This window comes from Lagenorhynchus albirostris, chromosome 2, assembly GCF_949774975.1.
Source record: "Lagenorhynchus albirostris chromosome 2, mLagAlb1.1, whole genome shotgun sequence".
Classification (NCBI taxonomy): domain Eukaryota; kingdom Metazoa; phylum Chordata; class Mammalia; order Artiodactyla; family Delphinidae; genus Lagenorhynchus; species Lagenorhynchus albirostris.
In genome coordinates, this window is record NC_083096.1 from 70803944 (window position 1) to 70817181 (window position 13238).

At 50.1% G+C, this 13238-nt stretch overlaps 1 protein-coding gene across 1 annotated transcript; it reads left to right on the forward strand.

Annotated features, from left to right (window-relative positions):
- Positions 1-4296: 4296 nt before the first annotated feature.
- SLAMF9 (SLAM family member 9) lies at positions 4297-7075 on the forward strand. Its single transcript, XM_060141855.1, is given in 6 exon segments — positions 4297-4342; positions 4799-4870; positions 4873-5139; positions 6191-6249; positions 6281-6464; positions 6870-7075. Coding segments are annotated over 6 exon segments (834 nt in total).
- The last annotated feature ends 6163 nt before the right edge of the window (positions 7076-13238 follow it).

Sequence of the window (13238 nt, forward strand, 5' to 3'; positions counted from 1 at the left end):
CAGTGGAAGCACAGAGTCCTAACCACTGTACCACCACAGAATTCCGGAAAGAGAGTTCTTTAGAAATAACTGTTATTTTATTGTCAGTCCCCACCTTATCCCTCAAAGGATAGATGATTTTATGTCTGAGGGGACTTCAGAGAGAGGGCGTGTGCCTGCAGGTGAGAGTAAGGGGACCGGAGCCTAAATCAGGGCTCGGAGAATTAAAAACAACTGTGGACTGAGATGGGACTCCCGCGAGGCAGCCAGGAGTGTGGCGATGTGCTGTAGATCTTGGAATCTGTCAGGGGTCAGGAATGTTTTTGGAGGGCAACCGAGGACCACCTATGAGACACAGCCTGTTTGGTTGGCCTGGGTACCATACAGTGGGGACAGTTGGAGGGGTGGAGATGAGACGTGCAGCCAGGTGTCCAGGAGCTGAGGAAGGACTTTCAGAGGACCACCCAGGGGCTTCCCTAGTGGCGCAGTGGTGGGGACACGGGTTCGTGCCCCGGTCCGGGAAGATCCCACATGCCGTGGAGCGGCTGGACCCATGAGCCATGGCCGCTGAGCCTGTGCGTCCGGAGCCTGTGCTCTGCAACGGGAGAGGCCACAGCAGTGAGAGGCCCGTGTACTGCAAAAAAAAAAAAAAAAAAAAAAAAAAGGACCACCCAGAAGAGAGATGCATCCTTCCTGGGTCAAGAGTAGGAGAGAAAGAACCAGCAGAAACCTGTAAAAACCCACGAAACTGCTCCTCAGAAGAGTTCATCTTAACCATCTGCCAGACCCGTAGAGCGCAAAGCCACTCAGCCAGATAAGAACAATTCTACCAGCTCTCCACCCTCCTGGAGAGGGGGAACATGAACTGGGGAGGCAAGCTGAGGGGAGAAGGAGGAAGGGGGAAGCTGAGCAGAGAGCAGGACCTCCCCCATTGCCCTGCTGTAAGCTTCCAGCCTGAAACAGACGCAAGCCAGGGCAAGGGGAGATTGCTTGATTCTGTTTAAGTTTGGAATTTGGTATATTATTGCGTTGGCCAAAAATTTCGTTTTTTTTTTTTTTTTCCGTAAGATGGTTGTAGTAGCGCTTAGTTGTCTTTAACTTCATTTGAAACAATTTTGTTAGATTCAGTTGTGACAGCTGTCATTTCAGCGTGCATTTAAAAAAATCTTATGAATATTTGTGAATTTTTGTGTAGCCATTTTAATATTGAAGATGGAAGAAAAAAGCAACATTTTTGGTATATTATCCTTTATATACCTTTAATAATAAAGGATATATATTATCCTTTATTATTTCAAGAAAGAAAGAATATTATTATTATTTCATTTTAATATTGAAGATGGAAGAAAAAAGCAACATTTCTGGTATATTATCCTTTATTATTTCAAGAAAGGTAGAAACCTTTCTACCAAAAAAAGATTTGTGCAGTGTATGGAGAAGGTGCTGTGACTGATCGAAAATGTAAAAAGCGGTTTTTGGATTTTCATGCTGGAGATTTCTCGCTGGACGATGCTCCACGGTCGGGTAGACTAGTTGAAGTTGATAGCGATCAAATCAAAACATTAATTGAGAACAGTCAACGTTATACCACGCGGGAGATAGCCGACATACTTAAAATATCCAAATCAAACATTGGGAATCATTTGCACCAGCTTGGTTACGTTCATCGCTTTGATGTTTGTGTTCCACGTAAGTTAAGCGAGAAAAACCTTCTCGACCATATTTCCACATGTGATTCTCTACTGAAAAGTAACAAAAACGTCCCATTTTTAAAACAGATTGTGACGGACAGTGAAAAGTGGATACCGTACAGTAATGTGGAGCAGAAGAGATCGTGGGGCAAGCGAAATGAACCACCACCAACCACACCAAAGGCTGGTTTTCATCCAAAGCAGGTGATGTTGTGTATATGGTGGGATTGGAAGGGAGTCCTCTGTTATGAGCTCCTTCTGGAAAACCAAACAATTAATTCCAAAAAGTACTGATCTGGATTAGACTAACTGAAAGAAGCACTTGATGAAAGCATCTGGAATTAGTCAACAGAAAACGCATAAACTTCCATCAGGATAACGCAAGACTGCATGTTTCATGATGACCAGGCAATAACCGTTACAGCTTGGCTGGGAAGTTCTGATTCATCCACCATATTCACCAGACATTGCAACTTCGGATTTCCATTTATTTTGGCCTTTACAAAATTCTCTTAATGGAAAAAATTTCAATTCCCCAGAAGACTGTAAAAGTCACCTGGAACAGTTCTTTGCTCAAAAAGATAAAAAGTTTTGAGAAGATGGAATTATGAAGTTGCCTGAAAAATGGCATAAGGCAGTGGAACAAACTGGTGAATATGTTGTTCAATAAAGTTCTTGGTGAAAATGAAAAATATGTCTTTTATTTTTAGTTAAAAATGGAAGGAACTTTTGGGCCAACCCAATACATGGGACAGAAGTTCTCATTTCTGAACTGAGAGCAGAAACCTCAGGGGAAGACCACCCCACTGAATAAGATTGAAGAGGCAGTGAGAGACGGAAATGGAGTTGCATTTGGGTCGCAATCCATGAGCCAGAATAAAAAATCAGATTTCCAGACCACTTGAAAATCATGTTTGGAGAAGGGCTTTCTCCACACTGGACTGGAAAGGGCTTAGTGAGGGTGGGGTAGGGGCTGGGGAGGGAGTGATGCAAATTATTTCCCTCTGCTCAATAAGTATAATGTACTGTTTATGGAGACAAGTTTAATCAATCTGCACACAGTCACCTTTTGTCTGATCAGCATATTCACTGCAGCAGCCGTGAAGGTGCCCCTGGATCTCCTTTCAAGAGAGAACCTGTCTTCAGCTGTGAGGGATGCAGTTAACTGACAGCCTCCATCTGCAGCACCTGCAGCACCCATGCACTTCCTGGGCAGCCCTAGCCAATGACTGCACACAGTGAGGGTGCGGGAGCTCCGCTGCAGAGGTCCCTGCTGAATTAGCGGAGACTGTCTGCTCAGCATCATGGTCCCAGGCTCTCCTTGCTCATTTCTGCTTCCTTTCCCTTTTATTTTTTACAGGCTTCATCCCCCACACTCCCTCCCACACACATATTAAACCTCTTTCTTTTTTTAAAATAATTAATTAATTAATTATTTTTTTCTTTTTTTAAAATAATTAATTAATTAATTATTTTTTTTTGGACTGTGTTGGGTCATTGTTGCTGCTCATGGGCTTTCTCTAGTTGCAAGAACAGGGGCTACTCTTCGTTGTGGTGCGCAGGCTTTTCATTGTGGTGGCTTCTCTTTGTTGTGGAGCAGAGGGTCTAGGTGCGCAGGCTTCAGTAGTTGTGGCTCGCAGGCTCAGTAGTTGTGGCTCACAGGCTCTAGAGCGCAGGCTCAGTAGTTGTGGCACACGGGCTTAGTTGCTCCGCAGCACGTGGGATCTTCCCAGACCAGGGCTCGAACCCATGTCCCCTGCATTGGCAGGTGGATTCTTAACCACTGCACCACCAGAGAAATCCTAAACCTCTTTCACTCCTAATTCCAGTATCTGATTCTCAGAGAACCTAACTCATGTGCTCAAACCTTCAACTGAATTTTTTCTTCCTTGCTTTAATATTATTTTTTAAATGATTTTACGTTAAAAAGTTTTCATACTCAGACTGAGACCTGATGTACCTTTTCAAAAAACCCAGCCCCTGAGGTTTGATAATTGTATAAATTGAAGTTTAAGAAGTATCTCCTTCATTCTCTTCTTCACTTAGCAGATCTTACTCATCCTTGAGGTCTCAGCTTAAATATCATTTCTCCATGGGGACCAGCATCCATAGAACATACAGAGATGTCCCAAAAGAAAGAGTCTGCCTGGGGAGATAAAGATGTTTTTATGGTCATATGATCACAGCAACATAGGAACTGCTAAGGGAGACCCGAGGCAGAGCATCCTGAAAGCCAAATGATAGGGCTGGATAGAAAGTGTTCAAAGAACTTGGGGAAAGTGCTATGTCTGGGAAGTCTGGGAGCACAGAGAGTAGGGATCTAGGAAGGCTTCATTTAGGAAGTGGGATTTCAGCTGAGTTTGAGGGACAGGAAACATGAGGCAGTGGGTAAACCATCTTGCCAATCAGGCTCAGAGAGAGAACTCTTCCCAAGGTGGACACGGAGGGGCTTAGTGAGATGGAGGAAGTTAGAGGGCTGCTGCATAGGGTGAGAGTCATTTCCCTCTCCTCAGGACTGTCAGTTGGTCACTCTGTCTCTTGCAGCATCCTGGCAGCTTGTCTTCTTCACAGCCTTCGGGGCTGACCAAGTCACACCTGGAGCACACTGGGACACAGGGCTGTGGACATGGGGGCCCTTCCATGGCTGCTCCTCCTCTTGCTGTTCCAGGAAGGTGAGACAGACTGCTAGCTCCAGGACAGGAGTATCTCTTTCCCCCTCTGTTCTCCTGCTGGGTCTTGGGCTAGCAAGTCACCACCTTTGGGACCAAATGCTTCAGCTCTTCTGGAGTAAAGAGGACTAGGGTGTGGCTTCAGTGCAGGACCAAGAGATGAGGAAACCTGGGGATATGGAAGGGGAAGCAGCCCCATATCCCTCCTGGGGATATGGAAGGACAGCGAATGGAGAAGAGAAAATTTGGAGGGTGGGGCACAGATGGAAGCCGAGCCCTGGTAGGTGCTCAAGTCAGGTGCAGCAAAAAGCTAGAGCCAGAAGAGGCAACTGGAGGGCAAGGTTGAGTGTGGGTCCTAGAAAATACTCAACTGAGATTGAGACCACAGCCCTGCTGCCAGTCTCAGCAGCCTAGAGACACCAGCTGTGTTGTTTCCATCTTTTCTTTCTTTATCTGCAGCCGAAGGGGACTCTGGAGATGGCGTGGATCCCGAGGAAATTGTTGCAGTCCTTCAGGAGTCCATCAGCCTCCCCCGGAAATACCATTGGATGAAGAGGTTGAGAACATCATCTGGTCCTCCCACATAAGCCTTGCCACTGTGATGCCAGGGGAAGAGGGACATCCGGCTACCATCATGGTGACCAACCCTCGCTATGAGGGCTGAGTGAGCTTCCTGGAGCCCACCTACTACCTGCACATCAGCAATCTGAGCTGGGAGAACTCGGGGCCTTACCAAGCTCAAGTCAACCTGAGGGCGTCCCAGATCTCCACCATGCAGCACTACAATCTTTGTGTGTCCCGTGAGTTTACTGGGAACCATAAAGCTGCTTTTTCTGGCTCTCCTGAACTTCTCACACAAAGGATCAGGGGTCTTAGGACTCGGGGTTATGGCTTGAGGGTCTGGGATGGGAAGGCAGTCTGCCTCCAGTGTGTCTGACCCCAGTATCTGCACTGCAGGTAAAGTGACTTGGAGTAGCAAGACCCTGGACTGAGGCTGTTCCTGTGGATGTGCCCAACGCAGTGAGACGGGTCAGGGGTTTCATTTACAGACGTCTAGGGAGCCTTCCTCTCCCAGTGAGATTCTGCATCCTGGGCATGAATGCCACCTCCATTCTTGAGCCTTTTGTCCTCTTGTGTGATTTGAGGGCTACTAATCAGGGTCTCCTCCCTACTTGACCCCAAATTTCCTCTTAGTGCCTGTGACATTGACTGATTTTCTTTTTCTTTTTTCATTAATTAATTAATCTATTTTTGGCTGCGTTGGGCCTTCATTGCTGCGTGTGGGCTTTCTCTAGTTGCAGCGAGTAGAGGCTTCTTTTGCTGTGGAGCTCGGGCTCTAGGTGTGTGGGCTTCAGTAGTTGTGACTCCCGGGCTTAGCTGCTCTGCGGCATGTGGGATCTTCCCGGACCAGAGATTGAACCTGTGTCCCCTGCATTGGCAGGTGGATTCTTAACCACTGTGGCACCAGGGAAGTCCATTGACTGATTTTCTACCTTGAATCTTGCAGAGGCACTGATTAAACTATAAATGCCCCTGGGAGGGGTGATAATATTTTCTAAGATCAAGGAGGCAGGACAGAGTCTGAAAGAAGGTGGGGTGCCAAGGTAAGAGAGAGAAGGCAAGTCATAAAGGGGAGGTAGAAGATGCCAAAGGCAGCTCTGTCTGCTTGGCCGCTGCCCTGGGGACTCTGGAACAATAGGTTTGATGGTGGCTAGGTGCTGTTAGTTTGGCTTGTTTGTTAAGTGAAGCAGGTCTCAGTGGGCAGCGTCCACACCCCAGTGTTGAAGAGCTTAGGAAAACAGACCCAACCCCTGATTACTTAGAGGGTCTTTGTGTTTCTCCTTCATCTAGGATGGCTGTCATAGCCTCACATGACTGTGAACTTTGAGATCTCTGGGGAAGAAGGTACTGTAATATGTCCTTGACATGATCCACAGGGAGGCAGGCCTGGATGTGACCTACTGCTGGATATCCTGGGAGGACGGCGCTGACACGGCCCATGAAGGCCCTGTCCTTAGCATGTCCTGGAGGCCCGGGGAAAAGGCTGTCTCCTACACATGCAGGGCAAACAACCCCATCAGCGACGTCAGTTCTCATCTCATCCCTGCTGGGCCCTTCTGTGCAGGTACCAGGGCCCCAGAGACAGCCCCTGAGCGACCACAGGGCCTCAAGTCTACCCGCTCCCTCCCTCCCTTCTCCCCAGGAGAGTACATGGAATCTAGACCTAACTACTCCCGTGGAGACTTGACCCCTGGATTGGGGAGGGGCCCCCCACTTTCCCTGTGCTCCTTCCTAGTCCTCCCAGCTTCCAAAGGTCCCTTCTAGTCTCTTACTCAGGTTGAGATTACTCCTCAGACCCCAGCCCCTGAAATTCTGTGAATAGAATATACATTTCCTGGGATACTTGTCAAGGAACATCAACAGACTGTGAACTTGAGACCCCCTGTGTGGAATTTGGGGTAGGTGTCTGCCCCCTAATCCAGACCTTCCCTCTGGTGAGCCCCTCTCTCCTTGCCTCCTTCTGTCCCAGATGTTGGCTACCCTTTGGAGAAGTCTTCCACTTCCTTCTGTCTCCTGGCCAAGGCATTGCTCATCCTCTTGCTTTTTGTAATTCTTGCTGTGGGGCTCTGGCTCATCCGAGTCCAGACAAGATGCAAAATGCCAAGAATGAAGAAACTCAGGAGAAACAGAATGAGACTGAGAAAGAAGGGGAAGCCTGGCCCCAGCCTGGTCTGATGGCCCCCTGGGGACCCCTGCCCCGAGCATTGTTTCTTCCCAGCCCCAAGGGAGACCTTCCTCTCCTTCCCAGACTCATCTCTTCCCAGGGGGCCAAAGGGTGGGTGTCCCAAGGGCCATGCTCCCCGAGGGAAGATTGTCTGGCAATAAAGTCAAATTAGGTGACCTCACTCGGGAGGAGCTGTTTGGTCCTTCCCTGGGTGACTCTGGCAGAACCTGCTTTCCTGCATTTCTTCCATTCCAGTTACCCTCTTCCAACCCCACGTGCTTCCCTCACCTGCCTTTGGGAAGGAAAGTGAGTCTAAAAGACCCGCTCACAATGAAGTGTTGGTATGTTATTATTCATGCCTAACCCATTCCCCACCAACACACATAACATTTACACTTCAATAAGAAAAGTGGGAGATTCCTTTTAACCTAATAGAAGCTGTGACTCCCCGAATGGGAGATTTCAGGCAATGAGAACGCTACATAAGAGCGGTGTTATTCCTGCCAATCTTTCTGCTCTCACACCCTCCTTCTGCCCTGCCCTTAGCTACTCCCACCCATCCCACCCCACCCCAGTCTAGCGGCTGTCCGGCACGGGCGCTCTGAAGCACCCCAGTGCAGTCCTGCTCTGGGTCTGACCTTTCTACTCTGACCTTTCGGTCATCTCCCTGGTGGCAGCTTCTCTGGGGCTCTGGTACCTGCCCCACAGAGATGGCAACTCAGCCGGATTAATAGCAGGGGTCTGCCCTTGACCTCTGTTTGTGGTTGGTGTTACTGTCCTGTCTGTCCCTTCTCCATAGACTTCCAGGCCTCACACCTTCTCTCTGGACTCTTGTCCTGGGTGAATGCCCACCCCCTACACATACACTACCTGTGCCCCCCACAAAAACCTTTAAGTTTATATGTTCTTTCTCTTTCCCAAGCCCAGGGATCAGTCCGAATTCCTCACCCTCTGATTAAGTCTTGGTCATTGTCCCCACATCAGATCTTGTAGATGTTACCTAATGTGGCTGCTGTGGCCGGGTGGGGCGGGGGGTGAATTGGGGAGGGAATGGAAAGCCACTCAACTCACAGGACATGCCTAGGGAGTGAGTGACCTGCAGGAGGGTGGTGTGCAGGATACGGTAGGGAGATCACTGGGTGAGATCTCAGGAGACATGGGCTGTGCTCTGCCACTGGTCTCTGACTTGGGACACCTTGCCCAGCAGATGTCCATGGGGGCACCGTCCCTTTCCACCAGGAACACGCGCTTTGAAGGAGAGGCAGGCACAGGTGCAGCTGACTGGCGCTCTTACAGAGACAGGGCTACGGGAACGCCTTGGCTCCCACAGGGGCGGGAGGGGCCGGTAACCCCGGGGGATTTTAGAAGAGGGTCTGAGGGGTAGAGACAGAGCCATGTGGCAGAAGCCATGCCGGACATCTCTCTGCATCTGGCTTTCCCCTCTCAGTGAGGAGAAGGATGCTGACCTCCAAAGTGTTTCCCAAGAAAAGGAACACTGAGGCTGTGAAGGGGCAGTGGGACGCACTGGGGAACCACGGGGACCGAGGATGGCTTTAGGGAAAACAGGACACATGGACCAGGCACTGGGACACTCCAGGAGGGGGGGCTCCACTGGGACACTCCAGCCAGGGGTATGGTGGAAACCAAGAGTCAGGGTCTCCAGGGCTGGAAAGGAAGCAGGGCCAGGAGGTAAGCAGGGGCTTCCTGTCTAGGTTTTTGGGCAGGAGATGGAACCCTGTAGGGCTTGGGAAGGACGTGATGAGGTTGGGAAACCTGTCCCCAAAGAGCTCCAAAGAATAGCAACCGATCCACTCAACTCCCTGAAGGCCTGAGTCCTTGTCCTGCTGGAAGGCAGTCCCTGGCCTGAGGCTGGTTCTCTGTGCTGCCCTTTGGGCTGAGGAGGCCCACCTCCAAAAAGGCACGAAGTTCTAGGACCAAGCCTACAGCACCCAACTCCTCTCATTCCTTTAATACCTTTCTGGAGACTGAGTGGAAAAGGCCAACAGCCCTCTTGCACACACAGGGGCAGGTCTTTTCTTATCTATTTCAGAGTCTGGCCCAGGAAGTCAGTAAGGGAATGAATGCCACTGTATGGCTGGCCCAGGGCCCTCCCTGGAATTTGGCAAAATACCTTCTCACAGCCAGTCTCTGAACAGAGAAAGGCTGAGGTCCTCAACCAGTCCAGAGCACCTGGAAGAGGAAGGCTCAGACCCTCAAGAAGGTGGAATATAAGCTCAGAGAGACCCAGGCCCCTTCCTCTGCAGGAAGCCAGGATAATAATCACCTGACAGTACTTTGCCTTTTGCAAAGTTTGCTGTTTGGAAATAGGTGAAAAGCAAACTGAGGGGAGGAGGATAATATTTGAGCATTGACGTGCCAGGCATTGGGCTAGCCGTGGAGAGGTGGAAAAGACACTGTCTGCCCTCAAGGAACTCTTTGTGGGGTGTGTAAGATATAATTACAACGAGCTGTGACAAGGGCTATGGGTGAAGTTGAGGGCGTGGTGGGAGGAGTCGTTGATGGTGTCCTGGAGGGAAGAGGTAAACAGAATTTTGACCTGTGATTAGCAGTGAGTTCAGGGAAGGGAGAGAAGGACATTCTAGCTAGACAGACGATAAGTGGGAAGCCACTGATAAGTGAACAAGCACCATGAATTCTAGGGACTATGAGGCCACATGTGCTGCCCTGTGATGAAGGGGTAAGTGATAAATGAGTCTGGAGAGGTAGGCAGGGCCCCTCTGATAGGCTAAGGGCTGGGGAGGAATTCAAGGACGAACAAGACCAACTCCACACACTCATGGAGCTAGAGTCTCGTTGGGTCAGCAGATAGGCACGCCAACAGCCAAAGGACAATCGATGAGGAACGATACCTCTTTTCTGATCAGGTGACAGGACCAGTGCTCATAGCATGTGGTCAGCAAAGTCTCTGTAATTGACAACATTGTCTGGTCTTCTTGTCAACAAGTTGAAAATACGTGGGCTGGCTGAAGCTTTGGTAGAATGATGCTAGGTAGAACCCTAGCAGATTGAATACACTATACCAGAGCGTGATGATTACAGATCCAGGACAACCTAGAGGAAAATCTTTAGTTTTGAGCCTCAGGGACTAATTTTACCGACTTTAACTCCTGACATGGTGAGGGAACAAGTTAGGGTTAGGTTCCTTTTCTTACCAAAAAGCCAACAAGATGCATCTGAATCAGAGCAAAATGACAGTAATAATAAAACACAAAATAAACTTCCAGAAAAAAAAAATGACCGTATTATAAACTTTAAAAAATTGAAAATCATTTTAAATCCCAATTTTACAAAAAGTTATTTTAATGTCCAAAAGAGTTTAACTTATCTTCAAGAAAACACTGGAGACAGCAGAAATGAAACCTTTGAACCAGAGATGGAACTGATTCTAACATGGGGAAGGGAGATCTTTCCCACTAGTTGGTGAGGGGCCAAGATGTAAAAGAGGTTGCGCTCTTCGACCATATTTCCTAGGCATTCTGCCTGGCCTTGCTTTCATGCTGTGTCCACTGACATGTTTTCATTAGAGTCGCAGCACTGTTAGGTCAATCTGTTACATTATAACATTGGAAGCAGCCACTTTGGGAAAATGTGCTGGAGGGATTGTGGGAGAGATCAGGCCACTGCTCCTGCCTCCTCCCTCACTTCCCATCCCCCCATTTTCATCTCAGGCTGTGGCAAAAAGCACCCAGATGTTTACACCTGGAAGAACTTCCCAGCAGTCACAGTCCCTGAAGATGGGGTTTCCCTGGTGGTGCAGTGGTTAAGAATCCACCTGCCAATGCAGGGGACACGGGTTCGAGCCCTGGTCTGGGAAGATCCCACGTGCTGCGAAGCAACTAAGCCCGTGCGCCACAAATACTGAGCCCGTGAGCCACAACTACTGAGACTGCGAGCCACAATTACTGAAGCCTGCGTGCCTAGAGCCCGTGCTCCGCAACAAGAGAAGACACCGCAATGAGAAGCCCGCGCACCGCACCAAAGAGTAGCCCCTGCTCGCCGCAACTAGAGAAAGCCTGTGCAGCAACGAAGACCCAGTGCAGCCAAAAAAAAAAAAGTCCCTGAAGATGGAATGAGTCACTATAAGGGGTGGTGAACTTCCTGGCCCAGAATGTATGGGGCTGGATGACCACCTGGAAGGGAGGATGTGGCAGGGATACTGGTCTTGAGGTAGGAGATAGATGGGCACTTGGGCTGGACAGCTGGTGTTTGTCGTGTGGAGTAAAACCAAAGCTTTGTTCTCACCCAGACACTCCAAGGACAAAGTTAGTGGCGGAAGCTGAGCTCTGCTTAAGTAAAGAGATAAGGGTCCCACTCCTGAGGTCAAGGGAAACCTCCCTGTCTGCACATGCGCAGGAAGGCTCCTTGGGGGTCAAAAATGGAGGGGACACCACCCCATAATAAGTGTGGACATGCACCCACACGCCTCTGGGATGGGATCCATCTTAGCAAAAAGTTGTGCACGCATGTTGGGGAGGGTCCTAGGACTGGTCAGGTGTGCAAAAAGAAACGAGATAATAGGCCAAAGGTAAACAAAGTCACAGAAGGACTGTCCTGTATAAGTGATTTAAATCACCTCTTCACTGCTCTCCTCCTCATTAGAGTGGATGCCCATACCCTTTCTCTCCAGGTGTATATTTCTACCTTGCTTCAGTCTTAAATAAACTGTTTTTCTGTGTGCTCTCCCACTTGTGCTGTGTCTCTAATAATAAACTTTGTGCCGGGCTTCCCTGGTGGCGCAGTGGTTGAGAGTCCGCCTGCTGATGCAGGGGACACGGGTTCGTGTCCCAGTCCGGGAAGCATCCCACATGCCGTGGAGCGGCTGGGCCCGTGAGCCATGGCCGCTGAGCCTGCGCATCCGGAGCCTGTGCTCCGCAACGGGAGAGGCCACAGCAGTGAGAGGCCCGCGGACCGCAAAACAAACCAAAAAAACTTTGTACCTGTTTTTACAGTTTTTGCCTCCTTGAAACATTCTTACTTTCAATGCAGGTAAGAGCCAGGGAACTTTGTCTCTAGCCCCTAGCCCCTGGTGGTCTGGCGGTTAGGATTCCTGGTTTTCATCCAGGCTTCTCAGGGTCAATTTCTGGGCAGAGAACTAAGATATCTCTTCAGGACCGCTCACCGATGTCTCTCCGAGTTCAGTGTGAGCCGTGGTTAGACCTAACCTGTTGGATCCCTCCTGGTGTTGAGGCCATGATTGGGAATGGTGCACTTGGAGTGGCAGGACTTCAGCCCGGGGGGAGATCAGGTGCTGCTTTTAGGGAAGGCTTCCAGGGCAGCACCCGGACAGACTTAAGACTGCTTAAGCCTGGTGGGGAAGGTGTCATGACCCTGCATCCCCAAGGCGGCACCAAGGTGAGGAGGTAGAAAGCTCTATGGGGCACACATGCAAGATGTATTTTTGCCTGCTGTTGAAGTTTCCAGGGGGGTGGGTGTGATGGAGCCCCAGCTGGGTCTGATTCCAGTTCTGCCCTGTGCTAGACAGGAAGTCTTGGGCAGGTGACTGCACCTCGTGGAGCCTCAGTTTTCTTATTAGTCAAACGGAGCCATACCTACTTCTGAGGGTTTCTGTACAGGTTACGTAAGAGTCATGAAGCATGTAGTCCAGGATCTGGCTCCCTGTAGGGGTTCAGTAAATGATCACTTATTTCATTCCTCCTCTCTCAGTCTCCCGTGCCAGGATGTCTCTCCCCTCTGGGCCCGTTTCTCTGGATGGCTGGTGCTGGTAGCTAACTTGGCAAACCTCAGGCTGGGAGCGCCGCCTTCCCCTCTGCACACTGTGGGCGGCGCCTGGGCAAGATTTGGTAGCTCGCCAGTGCAGACAGGTATTTCCAGTCCAGCCAGAGAAGAAATGTGTGGAGGTGGGAATGGGGATGGGAGAGGAGATCAGAGGAGCGGGGTGGGTCCCCTGGGAGGAGGGCGGGGAGTCCTGCTCCCCGCTTGGTGCTCCTGCCCCCAGGCTCAGATTTCAACCCTAGCTGCCACTTCTGCGGTTAAGCCCGTTAGGGGAGGGGAGAGGGTCCAAGGTGGCTTACACAGGAAGGGAGGTGTGCAAGGAGCCGGCTGAGGGCCGGCTCCTGCGACCCCGGGAGCCCGGGACCTGACCGGCGTAGCCCCTCAAGCTTGCGGCGGGAAGCGGCCAACCGGCCTTTCCAC